Here is a 15,909-nt window from a genome sequence, read left to right on the forward strand (position 1 = left end):
TGGTTCTTCTCACTTCACTTTGTATCAGTTCACATAGGTCTTGTTATGTTTTTCTGAAACTACCCCCCTCACCATTTCCCAAGTGCAACAGTATTCCATTATAATCATATACCACAGCTTGTTCAGCCATTCCCCAATTGATGACCATCCCCTCAATTTAATTTCTTGCCATCACAAAAAGAGCTGCTATATTTTTGTATACATAGGTCCTCTTTCTTTTTCTTTGACCTCTTTGGGATACAGACCTAGTAGTGGTATTGCTGGATCAAAGATGTATGCATAGTTTTCTAGCCGTTTGGGCCTAGTTCCAAATTATTCTCCAGAATGGTCAGACCATTTCCCAACTCCACCAACAATTTATTAGTGTACTTATTCTCCCTTATTCCCCTCCAGTATCTGTCATTTCTGATAGGTGTAAGGTGGTATCTCAGAGTTGTTTTGTTTTTCTCTAATCAATAGTCATTTAGGCATTTTTTTCATATGACTATAAATAGCTTTAGATTTTTTTCTTCTGAAAACTTCTTGTTTATATCTTTTGACCATTTATCAGTTGGGGAATGAATAGTTCTTACTTTTATAAATTTGACTCAGTTCTATCCTAAGTATATATTTGAGAAATGAGACTTTTATCAGAGAAACTTGCTGTGAAATTTTTTGATATTACTTTGTCTAAGGTACCTTTGGCAAAATGTAGTTTCCCTGATTAGCCATTTTAATTAGGTCTATTTTTGTTTTTGCTTTGTCTGAGATTGTGATGGCTATTCTTGCCTTTTTTTTTTTTTTTTTTTTTTAGCTGAAGCATTTTAGTTTTTTTTCCGCCTTTATTTTAACTCTGTGTGTGTCTTTCGGTTTCAAGCGTGTCTCTTGTAAACAACATATTGTTGGATTCTGACTCCCAATCCATTCTGCTAGCTGCCTTCATTTTATGGTTGAGCTTATCCCATTTTCATTCACAGTTATGATTGCTAACTCCGTATTTCCCTTCCTCCCATTTTCTTCTGTTTCTTTCTTCTTCTTTTTTTATCCTGTCCCTTCTAAAAAGTCTATTTTACTTCTAACCACTGCCTCCCTTAATCTGCCCTCCTTTTTATCTCTCCCCTCCCCCTTTATATTATTCTCTTCCCTTCCTATTTCCCTATTGGGTACGTTATATTTCTATACACAGCACAGTGTGTACATATATTCTTCCCTCTTTGAACTAATGCCAATGACAGTGAGGTCCAAGCATTGCCTGCTTCCTCCCTTTTCCTTTCTATTTTAAAAGCTCATCCTTGCATGCCTCTTTTATGTGAGAAAAATTTTCCCATTCTACCTCTCCCTTCCTCCTTCTCCCAGTGCATCCTTCTTTCTCAACCCTTCAATGTTTTTTGGAGATCATCCCAACATAATCAGCTTGTGGCTTCTGCCTACCTAAAGTCCTTTTAACCACCCTAATAATGATAAAGTTCTTAGGAGTTACATGTTTCATCTTTCCATATAGGAATGTAAACAGTTTAACTGCATTGAGCCCTTCATGATTACTCTTTCATGTTTACTTTTTTTATGCTTCTCTTGAGTCTTGTGTTTAAATGTCAGATTTTCAGTTCACCTCTGGTCTTTTTATCAGGAATGCTTGAAAGCCCTCTTTTTCATTAAATATATGTTTCCCTCCCTGAAGGATTATATTAAGTTTTGCTAGGTAGGTTATTCTTGGTTCTAATTTTAGCTCCTTTGCCTTCTGGAATATCATATTCTAAGCCCTCTGTTCCTTAAATGTGGAAGCAACTAAACCTTGTGTGATTCTGACTGTGGCTCCACAATATTTTAATTGTTTCTTTCTGGTTGCTTGGAGTATTTTCTCTTTCAACTAGGAAGTGTGGAATTTGTCTATAATATTCCTGGGAATTGTCATTTTGGGATCTCTTTCAGAGGTGATGAGTGGATTTTTTTTTCAGTTTCTATTTTACCCTTTGGGTCTAAGATATAGGGGCAGTTTTCCTTGATAATTTCTTAAAATATAATATCTAGGCTCTTTGATTATGGCTTTCAGGTAAGTCAATAATTCTTAAAGTATATCTCCTTGATCTATTTTTCAGGTCAGTTGTTTTCCTATGAGATATATCACATTTTTTCTATTTTTTTTCATTCTTTTGACTTTGTTTTATTGTTTCTTGATATCTCATGGCATCATTAGCCTCCACTTGCCCAATTCTAATTTTTAAGTAATTATTTTCTTCAGTGAATTTCTATACCTCTTTTAACATTAGGCCAATTCTGTTTTTTAAGGTATTATTTTCTTCAATGTTTTTTGTGCCTCTTTTACCAATCTGTTAATTCTCTTTTCATATTTTTTTTGCATTGTTCTCATTTCTTTTCCCAATTTTTCCTCTACTACTCTTACCTCTTTCTTTAACTCTTCCAGGAATCTTGTTGAGTTTGGGCCTGATTAGCAGTTTTCTTTGAGGCTTTGATTTTAACTGTTTTCACATTGTTGTCTTCTTCTGAGTTTGTATCTTGGTCTTCCCTGTCATTGTTGTAGCTTTTTATGGTAAAATTCTTTTTGTTGTTGTTGATGTTGTTTTTGTTTGCTCATTTTCCCACCTATTTCTTAACTTTTAACTTTATGTTAAAGTTGGGCTCTACTCATCTTGGGGTGGGGAGGCACTGTCCCAAACTTTAGACTCTCTTATGCTGCTGTTTTTAGAGATACTACTGGGCGTCTGCAAGTTTTCAGTGCTTCCAAGGTGGTGTGATCCTGGGAAAGGTATGGTCACTTATCTCTTGATCTGCACTCTGGTCTTTACCTAGGAAGGGCCTTTGGTATTCTGCAGCCAGAAGCACTAGTGCTCTCTTTGCCTTGGAACTATGAACAGGGGCCCTGCTCCCTTGTGACCCACCCCCAGCATTCCTCTTCACCCTAGAACCATGACTCAAATCTGCATATGAGCAATAGAATTGCTGAGCAGTGCTAGCAAAGGGTTCCCTGTAACCTCTTTTTGGTCAGTTGTCTGACTCTGGGCTGAGAGCTTTTGAAGCTGCTGCTGTTGCTGTCACTGTTTGTGTGGGATCTGGACAGGTTTCCAGCCTGGTGTTACAAACGTCTCCTGCCAACCTCCTAAGTTTTCTTAGGCCAGAAAACTATCTCACCCCAACCTTTTGTTGGCTCTGCTGCTCCAAAATTTGACCTGAGGCATTATTTTAAAGTTGTATGGAGGGGAAAGTTCAAAGAGTTCAGCTGGGTTGCCTCTAATCTGCCATCTTCAGTACTTAAACTTAATAAAAATTGTCCCATTGGAATTGAAAATGTAGGATGGATTTAAAGTGAATGGAAGCCATAATTTCTAAATAAAGCTATATAGTTGCCATATCATCAATACTCCCTAATTTTTCTTTCCCTGCTTTTTCCATCTTATTGAAGAGATAGTGAAATGTCATAGTTCAGGAAAAGGACCACAATTCAATGACTTTAGACTCCAAAGTAATAAGTTCTTAACCTGGGGTCTATGAACTTGTTTTTTAATATTCTGACCACCATATTTCAATTTAACTGGTTTCCTTTGTAATCCTATGTATTCTATGCATTTAAAAACATTATTCTGTAAAGGGATCCATAGGTTTCATCAGACTGCCAAAAAAGGTTAAGAATCCCTATTTTAGAGGTATTTGGGACCGAGGGCTTAACTCTCCTTGGAAAGAGGTATACTGCTTTATAATTTCCTCCAGAAGAAACATCACTATATTCCCAAATGAGATAGTATGCAAGTTGACTTGTGAGGATTCAAGACTTTTCTAGCCCTCATGGGACTGATTTAGGAGTAAGGTATGTAGATTATATATGGCACAAACACAGAAATCTATAACTTGAACTGTAAGCATATTTTATTACTGTTGATTTCTCATTCATTTATTTTTATTATACTAGACTCCAATAAAATCATCATCTTTTCTCTGCTTACCACAGTTACTTCTTTATCACCAACAGATAACCATTTAGGATATTAAATTAACTCATTGCCAATTTCCAAGTAATAGTGAAGATATTCAAATAGAACAATGCAATCTAACATCATTACGTAATTATAAAAATTGTCACAAAATTCCTTTTAGAAATAATATATTCTGATTAAGTAGCTAAGCATATGTCATCAGGGCATTTCTAGTGAATTGTACTAATAGTCAAATATTGCTGGGAAGAAAATGGAAAAACAGTGTAGGCTTTGTATTTTTTTTTCCCTACATCAATATGAAGTCACAAAATGGGTATTAAAACATTGACTTTGTAAACCACTGGCAACTATTTAGAAACCATTAGGAGGCTTAATATTATGGCTATGCAGGGTACATTTTGTCCTTTCAAAAGAAAGAATCTAGAAACTAAATTTGAAATAGGGCTCCTGGTGAGTAAAACCCTTTTCCCTTTTCCATTTGCTTCTTCTTGTGTGTATGTGTGTTGGGATTTTTTCCCCCTTTTTAAATCTTAGCCCACCCAATGGTCTCTGGCAGCTTGCTACTGCCCAATGGGGTCACTCTGATTTTTGAGCCAGGGGATGGGTTATTTGAGAGCTCTTTCCTTCAAAGTTAATGTCCATTCTACTTTATGCACTAGCCAGATGGAATGACTGCTGTCCATGAACTGAGGGGGTCAGTTAGCACCCACTCCTCCAAAGACCAAAGCCATTTTTTTTTGGCACCAAGAGAACATAACTAGGACCTTTAGCTGAAAGGGACCATTTTCAAGCAATAAAGTGATTTGGTACAAAAGTAAATGGACTCACCCCAGGTAAGGTTTTAATATTGTGCAGTGCATTCTGAGCCTCAAGTGCAGCTTTTCTTGTATAAAATGTTACGAAACAACAACCTACAGAGAGAAATGAAAAGGTTTTTAGAAATGTCTGTGAACAGGTTTGCTTGATGGCGATGAACAAATCATATACTTTAAAAGAATGTACAATTTAGAAATAATAAAGAGCATGAGAACAGTAATAACCTCTCAATCATTGACACTTTGCCTTTCATTCTAAATCACATTTATTCTCTTTATCCAAGTTGAAGAAAAAGGAGTTAAGCTCATCTACTACTGCGAGCAATGCTGGTATTTCAGGGAGTTTGAAGGTGGCAACTAAAGGGAAGGGTAGTTAATCAAAATGACAAAATGACACAATCACTTGGAATAAATTCTTTTTATAGTGCTTTTGGAGTTCCCACCCTTAAGACTTAGATGATTACATTGTCACTGCATTTTAAATTAAGTTAGAAATGATTTGGAAAACCCCCAGTCAAGAGCCGGTAACAACTCATGAAGCCTAAGATGTCCAGGATACATAGACTGGCTACTATTAATATAACCCCTTCCAGACACTACAAGTGAGTGCCTGCTCATGTGACCGGGGGCTGGATTCTGTTGTCACCTCTCTCCCAGCCTCAGCCTCATCTTCTAGAAGAAAATACTTGTAAAAATGTTATCGATGTTAAGTAAGGTACATATTTTTGCTAGGTTTCAGCTTTAAAAAGACATAAAGGTAAATGTCGATGAAAAATTGATGCTTTATCTGACCTGTATTTTTCTTGGTAAACTTGGAAAATTGAGGGAGGAATAAGTGGCATTATGCACACTTTCTGATTATATACATATACATACATATATATACATATATATATATATAATTTTACTACCAAGGCACAAAGGTATCCTAATGTACAGTATGTATTAAGGGATCAGAAGAGATTTAAGAGCTCTCAAAGAGTTGCCAAAACACAGCAAGTAATATATATGGGGGAAAGATAAAACACTTAGGCATCATCCTTGGATGAGGATGTAAATAGGACAAAGAGCAGGACGGGAGACAACTGTCATATATAAGGGTGCAAAGGACATCACAGACAAGGTTTTTGGTGACAGCAAAGTGGATTCTGTGAGTTATCAAAAGCTTATACATTGGCATTCCAGTTTTTAAAGAAAAAAATTTACTCAGAAGGATTATAGGAAAAGAAGCAGTGGTACCTTTTGCAAAGAAATGAAACAATAGATACATTTAAGATGCTTCTTTACTCTACCCAGAAGAGAACCATGTAAATTGTTTATGTAGTTTCACAGGTCTGGACCAAAAAATTAAATAAAAAAATTTTAATGTAGCCTCACACTTAACTTAGCTACATACAAAAAGACACAATCCTTACAATTATAACACAGTACAACAGCAGTTTCTTGGCATATACAAAGTATTTTTCATCAAAAGATCAAAAAACACTTTAAGTGTATCCTTCCAATAAAAGACTCAACAGATTATGCAGACCTTCACTAACAGAGGGACAGTCTTATTTGAGTCTCCCAGTTTCATCAACTGGACTAAGTTGACTAGAGTCAATTTATTGAGATTTATCCTCAAAGAGCTAGGGAGCCACAGGAGGGTCTGAAATGGGGAAGTGACATAATTGTATGGTCAAAGCAACAAAGAAGAAAGATGATTTATAAATGAAGGGAATCTTGTAATGTCAGTTCATAATCATGTCTTCTTATGTGCAAGGCCAGCATTGGGATCCTTCTAACCTTAGCCACATGCTGAACTTTGAGGGATGTCCCCCCCAAATTAAAAAAAATAAAACCCAAGCAACCACCCCTCCATCTAAATGATATTCCCCACCTGCCTCCATGCCTAAAATTCTACCCTTAGATGTTAATTTTTCTGGATTTAAAAGGGAATAGTTTAATAAGCTACTCTCTTTTAAACTACAATATCCCTGGGAAGGATAACATATTAAGCGATTAGCCTGCTATTAACAACTTCATGTGCATTATTACTCCCATCAGATTCTTTCCTTAATGAAAAGGAATCAAGGGAATACAGGAGTCTTGGTGTGTTTTTTTTGTTTGTTTGTTTTTTGTTTTTTGGAAGGAGGAAGGCTTATTTCAGAGCCTGGGACAAGCAGCCCGTAATGGAGGAACTCCAATGAATCACATACAGGCATTCAAAATCTAGTAGGATATAGTACACAGTACATAGAAAAAGGTCAGACAGCATCCAAAAACAAACTTTTCCTATTTTACCTTTGTGTCTAAAGGCAAACCCTGCTTGTCTAGCCCTGCTTCACCTATGAAGGGTTTTTTTCTCATTTAAAACTTAGGTCCTCTTCAATAAATGCACAAAACCCATCTCTTTCTCATTTTCCCCATTCCAAAGAAACTGGATTTAAACAAGAAGATACTAAACCTGAGATCCTATATCTTCCTGATATAAGTTTCGATTGAAATTCATGGGAAAGCTCATTTGATCACACAAATAGTAAAATTTTATTTCCCTATCACCTCTACAACTGTCATTTCACAGACAGATAATGATTGTGAATGAGAGCTCTGGGTTCTTTTGGCTCCTGGTCCACCTAGGGAAAATCACTTACCTCCTCTGTACATTAGCCACCTTACCTCTGATGTAGTACTGAAAAGCTAGTGGTGCACATCGTTTCACCAAAAATTGAATGGAGGCATACACATTCCTTGACTCAATATAGAAAAATTTTTTTAAATTGGGTTTGTTCTTTATCTCTGCCTAGTAGGAAAGCTCTCTGCTTCATTTTGTGTACATATTCAAACACTCCACTCGAAGGAGTATTTGATCAAGCTGTCTAAATTTTGCAGAATAAATATGTGGAAGTACAAATTGAAACTGCCATCTTTAGGCACAGCCATTTTGATTTTGGTTACCAGTGGATTTAATTTCCCCTGTTCCCAGAATGAATGGCTCAAAAATGGGGAAAAGTGTTTTAAAGATTATTGTTTCTGTCCACTGGCCAAGTCAACAACCACAATCCTTCTGCTCACAATTTGGTGTGTTCTCTTAAAATTTTAAATTCATTTATATGAAGACATTATTTAACTGAAGTAAGAGGAGAAATACGATTTTCGATGATAGAGTAATTACCATGACAATGTATCAAGGTACTACTATAAATTCTAGAAAAAAAAAACCATTAAGTCTCAATGGAGATGAAATTTTCTTTCCTACCTGTCCTAACTGGATATACCACTGTTAAGGGAATCACCTGTCTCATAGGTTGCCCTGAACCAGCTGTAACTCTGGTTTGAAATTCCTTGGCTTCATTTCCAAGGTGGCTAGAATACCAGATGGTTCAGAAATCTGATTATGAGAACAGGTCTTTCTCCCTTCCCAAGTCTCAAAACCACTGTGGTAACCTATGTGGTTAAACAAATCCACTGATGTGGTTCCAAGGTCAGTCCCTCAGGCTTGCTTAGATGTCAACCTTCTGTTCAGGGGGAAAGGATGGATGGGAAATCAGAAGAGATGGAAAGGTCTTGCTTCAGACTAAAGAGTACCTACGAGGCCTCTGGAATGCCACCAGGGCAAATGGGTTCAACAATCCAGATGGTCTGCAGGCCATAACCATCTTACCTCATCCCCAGACAGGCAGTCTTCACTATTCTCTGTTTTGCATTTTATTACTGCCTCATTTCATTTAATACTCTCTACTAAACACCTGTAATTCATTTTTCACAACCTTAACCTGCTCATCTGATGGCTTCCGACAATGAAACTAAGTCTATTCAAACAAAAGCAACAACACAATCCATACTCTTTTGCTATACACATTTGATAGGTGAGTAGTGGATAGAGCACTGGCTTAGAATCAGGAAGACTCATCATCATGAGTTAAAATCTGGCCTCAGACACTTATTAGCTGTGTGACCCTGGGCAAGTCATAGCCCTGTTTGCCTCTGTTCCTCATCTGTAAAAAGTGAGCTGGAGAAGGAAATAGCAAACCCCAAAATGAGGTCATGAAGGGATGGACATGACGGAACACCACCACTACCACTACCACCAACATCACCACTACCACCACCAATACAGTTTTGAAGAACATAATGCTTCATAAAAGTTGGTTATTGCTGCACTCTGGTTTTGAAGCAGAAGACAATCTGATAATGATAGAGAGATATCAAAGTTCACTTCTTTTCATTTTGCATACAAGCCCCATATTCTCTACAGTATGCACCACTGGCTTTTAACTACTCTGTCAGAGGTAAGGCAATTAATGTGCAGAGGAGTTAAGTGATTTTCCTGAGGTTTACCAGGAGCTCAAAAAACCCAGAGCTCTCATTCACAATAGGGAGGAATATTCATGCTGTGACTTGAGGGGTGGTAAGAGACTCCCAATTCCAAATACCTCCTTCAAAGTCTTCAGTAATATCTAAATTTAGACCATACACACTCTTTTGATGACTACTGCTAAAATAAAAATGTGCTAAATGGGAGAGATAACCCATGATCTTTGCCTTCAAACCCATCTCTCTTTAGAACTTTCCAATTTCTGTTGAGGGCACCACAATCCTTTCAGTAATTCAAGTTCCCAATCTGAGAGTTAACCCTGACTCTTCCTTACCCTACATATCCAACCAGTTGCCAAATCTTGACAATTCCACCACCTTGACACTTGTCATGTTCATCCCTTTATCTATGCTAACTCAGCAACCATCTCCAAACGTGTATATACAGAAGAAATATCAAGAGAATGTAAGTAAATACAAAATATTGAAACATAAGGTAGTTTAGGTGGTAGGACACACAACTGGGCTAGGAGAGATCAGGAAAGGCTTCGAGTAGAAGGTGATGCTTGCACTGCATCTTGAAGGAAGAGAGCAATGTGATGAGGTGGAGGTAAAAAGGGAGTGCCTTCCAGCTATATGGGATGGTCAGTGCAAAGACATGGGATGAGAGATGGGAGTATTATGTGAGGGACATCTAATTAACTTCAGTCATACAAGGGTTCTGAGGGGACTGTGCTGAACAGTTAAGTTCTAAAGAGAGGGAGAGGAGGAGTTCTGTAACACAGGATACTACCAAAAAGGTGAGAGTCAGCATTGGGAGTCCCCTGGCAGTCAAGAGGTAGCTAGAGGATCTGGAGCAAAGGTGGGCTAAGAAGTGGGCCACTGACAGTAAATGTTCCCCATTCCTAATTTTCTGTGGCCCTCCTTCCTACTGTTTAGCTCTTCTTTTTCTCAGCCTTGAGAGGGTGACTTGGAATCGTTTACTTCCCAGATTCCCAGGAGGTAGTAATTCTAGCAGTAATACCTGCATATGTTCAGCTCATAAAGCAATCTGTAATCAGTAATATAATTGTGAGATATGATTACACCATCATATGTCAGAAATTGAGAGTAGCAATTCCCAGAGAGACCGAGTGCTACATGCTCCAAATGGGGTACTTGGTGTCTGACTATATCTCTTCACCAATAGTTTCTGCTGTCATAAAGAGTTCCCTTAGGTATACTGCTAGCTTAATTGCTGAATAATTTGAGACATTGTTATGGGTTTCCCCCCTCTCATTTTCAAAAGAGAAACCTCAAACAGAAGCCAGGTCAATGTTGGCATCTTTACACATGAGTGTGTCCACACACACATACATGAGTACATACCCCCCCTAACCCCCAAAAACCCTCAACCACATGTGCAGGAGCAAAATATATATTTTATATAAAATCACAATGAAGGCATGCAACTTTACTGAAAGACTTTAATTTTAAATGAACAAGTGGATTTACCAGCAAATAAACCATCTGGATTATCATAAATCTTTTCAAACCACAGCTGTTTCTCTTGAAAATCTTTACTGTGAAACTCTTGGGAATATTGCATACTGAATAAAATTTATTGTGTGTGCAGAGCTAACCAGTTTATGCCATATTCTGCCTAGAAACAGATACCAATTTACTTAGATTCTTCAGTGTGGGAGAGGAAAACTTATCTCTATAAAATAACACCTAAGTTCAGATTTGTAAAGCTTTCAAAGTTCTGTTGGCTCTTGGGTCCCCATGAAAATGGTTACCGATTTCATTGTGAAACCTTCTCTGAGCCAGACTTAGAATTGGCAAGAGAAAAATGAGTGATAAGGTCTAAGACCTTCTGAAGAGACACCAATTTTCTTTGCTTTGAGCCCACAGGGGAGTCAAACACTTTATTTAACAATCTTTTAAAGAGGCCCAATCAACAAATATATATTCAGTGCCTACTATGTGCTAGATGTACAAGTATAAAGAATGACATAATCCCTGTCCTCAAGGAGTGTAGGGTGATGTAGGAAAGAAGCCAAGGAGACCAATTAGGAGGCTGTTATAATAATCTAGGCAAAAGGTGATGAGGGCCTATGGGAGGGGAGTGAAGGGGTTAAATGTGGGCCATCTTGTGGATGAAGAAATAGCAAAATTGGACCTGTGAGATGAGGGAGACTTAAGGGGTCAAAAAAATCTTAGGCACATGAGAGCCTGGAAGGGTACTGGTATTTTCAGGGGAAATAGGGAAATTTGGAAAAAGGGAGGATTTGTGTGGAGAAATAACAAGTACAAATTTGGACATGCTGAGATTGAGATGTTTCTGGGACATCCAGCCTGAAATGTCCAACAGGCATTGATGATGCTGGAGTGAAGAGACAGGCTGGATAGATATATCTGGGAGTTATTTGCATAGGGATGACAGTGAAATTCATGATAGCTGATGAGTTTAATGGAGAGAGAGTAAAGGGAGAAGAGAGCCTGGTATAAAACTTTGAGCAACACCTACATTTAGGGGGTATTAGATGAGTGATAAAGGACAACCAAAGAAAATGAGAAGGAATAGTCAGGTGGTTGAAGACCCGAAAGGTAGTAGTGCCAAGAAAAGCCAGGGACAAGAGACGTCATGAACATGAAGATGGTCAACGGTGTCAAATGAAACATATAGGTTGGTAAGGATAAGGACTGAGGAAAGGCTATCACATAGAGCAATTAAGAGGTCTGTGGGACTTTGAAGAGAACAGGCTGAGTTGTGTCAGGAGATCTGAAGTTAACCTGCAAAGGGAGGAATAAAGAGAGAAGGGTCAATGGCCAAGATGGCTGTTATCATCTAACTATTCACACGCAGAAGTACAAAGTTTTCCAACCATGTTACAATATTTACATCCTAGATGGCAGAGAATCAACTATGGATCTAAACTTCTTTTGGGAAAGGCCTCTCACAGTTTTGTGCTGGTCTGGACATAAGTTAAATTAGCTTTCAAGAGGGATTTTCTCAAAGGAGAAGGTATTCTTTCATATTATCTAATTATAAATTCTCTCTCTAATTTTATTATTCAGGGACAGGGTAACAGAAGGCAACTAAGCAGTACAGTAAATCAAACACTGGATCTTAGGCCAGGAAGACCTGAATTCAAATCTAGTCTCAGACACTTAATAGCTCTATGACCCTGGGCAAGTCATTTAATCTCCACCTCAATTTTCTCATTGTAAAATTGGAATAATATAGATCTCTCTCTCTCTCTCGTTCTCTCTCTAGTTACAAGGATAAGATAATATTTATAAAGTGCTTTGCAAACCTTAAATATCTATATAAAGGCTAGCCATTTTTATTCTTATTGGAGGCAGCTAGGTGGCCCAACGGATAAGAGCGTTGGGCCTGGAGTCAGGAAGACCTGAGTTCAAATGTGGCCTCAGACACTTACTAGCTGTGTGATCCTTGGCAAGTTACATAATATCTGTTTGCCTTAATCCACTGGAGAAGGAAATGGCAAACCACTCCAGTATCATCAACAAGAAAACCCCAGGTACAACATTGGCATGCTATGGTTCACGGGGGCATGAAAAACAGGACACAACTGAATAACAGCAGCAATATTATTGTTATTAACCCAAGGAGTCATTTAGGTGGCTTTTCTGGTCACCAAGAACAATCCTGGGGACATTGGAGTTGAGGATAAGGAGAAAGTTCTGTGAGAAGAGGAAGAGAGAAATTGGTTTTCCTATAATTCTCTTTTTCACTGACAAAAATGTATCAAACGAAGAGCTTTCCTATTCTGGGCATATTATCACCTGCTGCCAGCAACTGAACTCTGACCATGGGGTGTATGGACACATATTTTCTGTCTTCAAAGCCTACCAAGAACTTAGAAGTATGAAATCTGCTTTACTTTCTGGACTAATAAAATAAACACTTCAAAACAGCTAAATAATGATTGTCTAATGATTGAATCCTGTACTCTTTTTAGCAAAGTGATGGAACCCTGGTAGAAAAATTGAATTCAAGATCCATTCGAATTCAGGACATCAGCAAAGTCATCATGTTGTGAATTGAAAATTCCTTTTAAAGACTGCCTTTGAATTCTAAGGGGCTGCCAGATCAAGGGAGTGCAGCCCAGCAAGGCTAAATGACTGAAGTCCTGCTCTGGGTTTCCCCCCCCCTTTCTGTGAATGAACTTCTCCTTTGTATGCAACATTTGTAAGCAAAACAGGTGCCCAGCTGTATGCAAGCTTGGAATTTCAACTGGCATGCTGTCAAAGTAGTACAGCTCATGCCAGTTTAAGCCAGGGAAGGGCTTATTCCTCATACGTGATTCCCTTATTTTCTTCACTCAATTTTAAATATTAAACCATTACAGCCTATTACGGGAACTGCGGGATAATGGATAGAGCAACTAGCCTTGGAGTCAGGAAGAGTTGGGTTTAAGTCTTCCTTCTGACACATAACGGCTGCATGACCAAGGAAAGATAAGTCAATGAACCTTTTGATGGCCCAAGCACATCTGCAAAACTGTAAATTATAAATATACTGCAGATTTGCCTAGGTGGAAGGTGTTTCTACACTAGGCTATACCTACCCCAATGAAATCCCAGGGATAGACCCAACCCCAGCTCCCTCATTCTCATACCTTCTTACAATACATAGCAGTTGTCAAGCTGGGTTATATTTTTTTGTGTCTTGATGACTTTCTTGTATTATATGGTTTTGTCTCAGAGTGATTCCTCTACCCCAGCCAAGATAAATAATTACAATTTCTACAAAGTAACCAAGGTTTTAATAATTAAAAAAAAATCCTACCACAACCCCATTTCACTAAAACTGGAGGAAATTCCATACTAATTTTTTTTAAAGGAAGAAGAATGTTTTTCCTCTGGGCTTGCAGATAACCATGGAGATTGCCACCTGTGTCAGGAGGGTGACCAGACCTAACCTGAGACTGGGCTGAGTTATTACTAACAAGCATTGATAACGCATCTTCTGTTGGGCACTGTGCTAAGTGTTGATGCAAAGATAAAAACCAAACAATCTCTTGCCTCAAACAGTTTACATTCTCTTGGGAGAGACAGAAATAGAGGAATGATACTGTAATTCATTAGCACAAGAAGCTCTCAGTGAGGAACTCTTATCAATGCAAGTCTGTACCTTCTCTGTGATGTATTGCCCAGAGCACTAAGAGATCCAGTGACTTGCCTAGGGTGATACAACCAGCATGGGTCAGAGGTGGGTCTTGAACCTAGGTCTTCCTGGTTTTGAGGCTAGCTCTGTCTCATAACACCCTGTTGCTTCTTATTAGGAGCATTAACATTTAAGGAAACCAATAAATGCCAAATATATAGACAATAAAACAAAATGACTTGGGGCCCTGGAAGATGGCATGATGAGGCAGGAGCAGTTAAGAGCATCAGGATAGGGGCACGGAGGAAGCTTTTTTTTTTTTTTTTTTGGCTAGGCAATGGGGTTAAGTGACTTGCCCAGGGTCACACAGCTAGCAAGTGTTATGTGTCTGAGGCCAAATTTGAACTCAGGTCCTCCTGAATCCAGAACCGATGCTCTATCCACTGTGCCACCGAGCTGCCCCCAACATTGAGGAAGCTTTGAAGGAGATTGTGTATTCTTTAAGAGGTAAAGGGGAGGTTGGCCCAGATGATCCCCAAGGCTCCTTCTAGCTCTGAAAGTCCATATTCTGGGATAATCGTCAAAGTTGGAACTTTTCAGAATATCATCATAGACCTGTACAGCAATCTTCTAGCCTAATTCCCTCATCTTGGCAGAGATGAGAAAATTATAACAAGAGGTAGACATGATCTGGGAAGGTTTGGGATATTCCTATTCATTCAGGGTAGGAATGGTAGGATAGATAAACAGATAGCTGTATAACCTTACTCTGAGAAAATTGTCTATCTTTTATTCTGGATGTGATCAAATAGGCCATATAAATTGGATCTTTCTTGCTTTAATTTTATTTCTCCCTCAGTCTCTTGCATAGACGTATCTATCTACCTTGCACATCTAAAAATGGGACTTCTACTTTTAAAGTAATCAGCTATCCAATACAAATGCCAGGTCCTATAGAAATCAACTTTTAATGACACTACATCCAATTAACTTAGTTTTATAGAGTTTGATATAATTGGCACCCTGATGTAAAAAGTATTACCATCTGGCCACCAACTAGGAAGCAAAGAAACAATCCGTTGCCATTCTAATCACAGTATATTACAAGTACTCTATGGTTTGTAATACAAGGTATAATTGGAAAGGAATCCCAATGGAACTCACACGAGCAAATGACAGATCTGATCTTCAAGGCATTATGTCTGATTTCCTTTATGTTTGGAGCATGTGCTAGTGATCGGATCTGAAGGACATACCCAGGTTACCCATGCCCATTCTCTGGCCCTTAGGAGAGTAGGTAGGTTCGATCCTTGATAGTAGCTGTGTCCCAGCAGGTGAAAAATCATCACAAAGGGCCCAACAGCTTCATCATTTCCTTCTCCTCCACCCCCAACTCTCTGTACCTCATGTGCTATGACTGCCTTTCTGTTAATTGGCCACAAGTCCTGGGTTACTGTCAACCTTCAGATGCACGAGGGAGTTATCATGGATGAGACATACTTTGTCACTCCTGTCCCCTTGTGAATAAAAATATTCACTCTAAATGTCCTCTGCCTGGAAAATTGAGGTCTTTTTTTTGACCTAGATTAAATCTACTGCATTTTCAAACCTTTTGGGAAAGCAACAGAGGACTAATGTGCACAGCTACATGTAAAGCAACACTTCCTCACCCATTATTATGTAAATTCCAACTAAAGCAGAGACACAGATAGAAAAGATATCAAGGGCAAAATTGCTGGAATTTGCTTTTTTTCCC

At 38.4% G+C, this 15,909-nt stretch overlaps 1 protein-coding gene across 7 annotated transcripts in view; it reads right to left on the reverse strand.

The window, feature by feature from the left end:
- CELF2 (CUGBP Elav-like family member 2) overlaps positions 1-15,909 on the reverse strand; it is a 619,768-nt gene that overhangs the window by 137,248 nt on the left and 466,611 nt on the right. For all 7 annotated transcript variants that reach the window (XM_027838841.1, XM_027838842.1, XM_027838840.1 and 4 more), the window contains one exon: positions 4,755-4,837. In XM_027838841.1, coding sequence (XP_027694642.1) covers positions 4,755-4,837 — 83 coding nt within the window. The remainder of the gene's footprint in view (positions 1-4,754; positions 4,838-15,909) is intronic.

This window comes from Vombatus ursinus, unplaced genomic scaffold, assembly GCF_900497805.2.
Source record: "Vombatus ursinus unplaced genomic scaffold, bare-nosed wombat genome assembly UNPS02014830.1, whole genome shotgun sequence".
Taxonomy (NCBI): Eukaryota; Metazoa; Chordata; class Mammalia; order Diprotodontia; family Vombatidae; genus Vombatus; species Vombatus ursinus.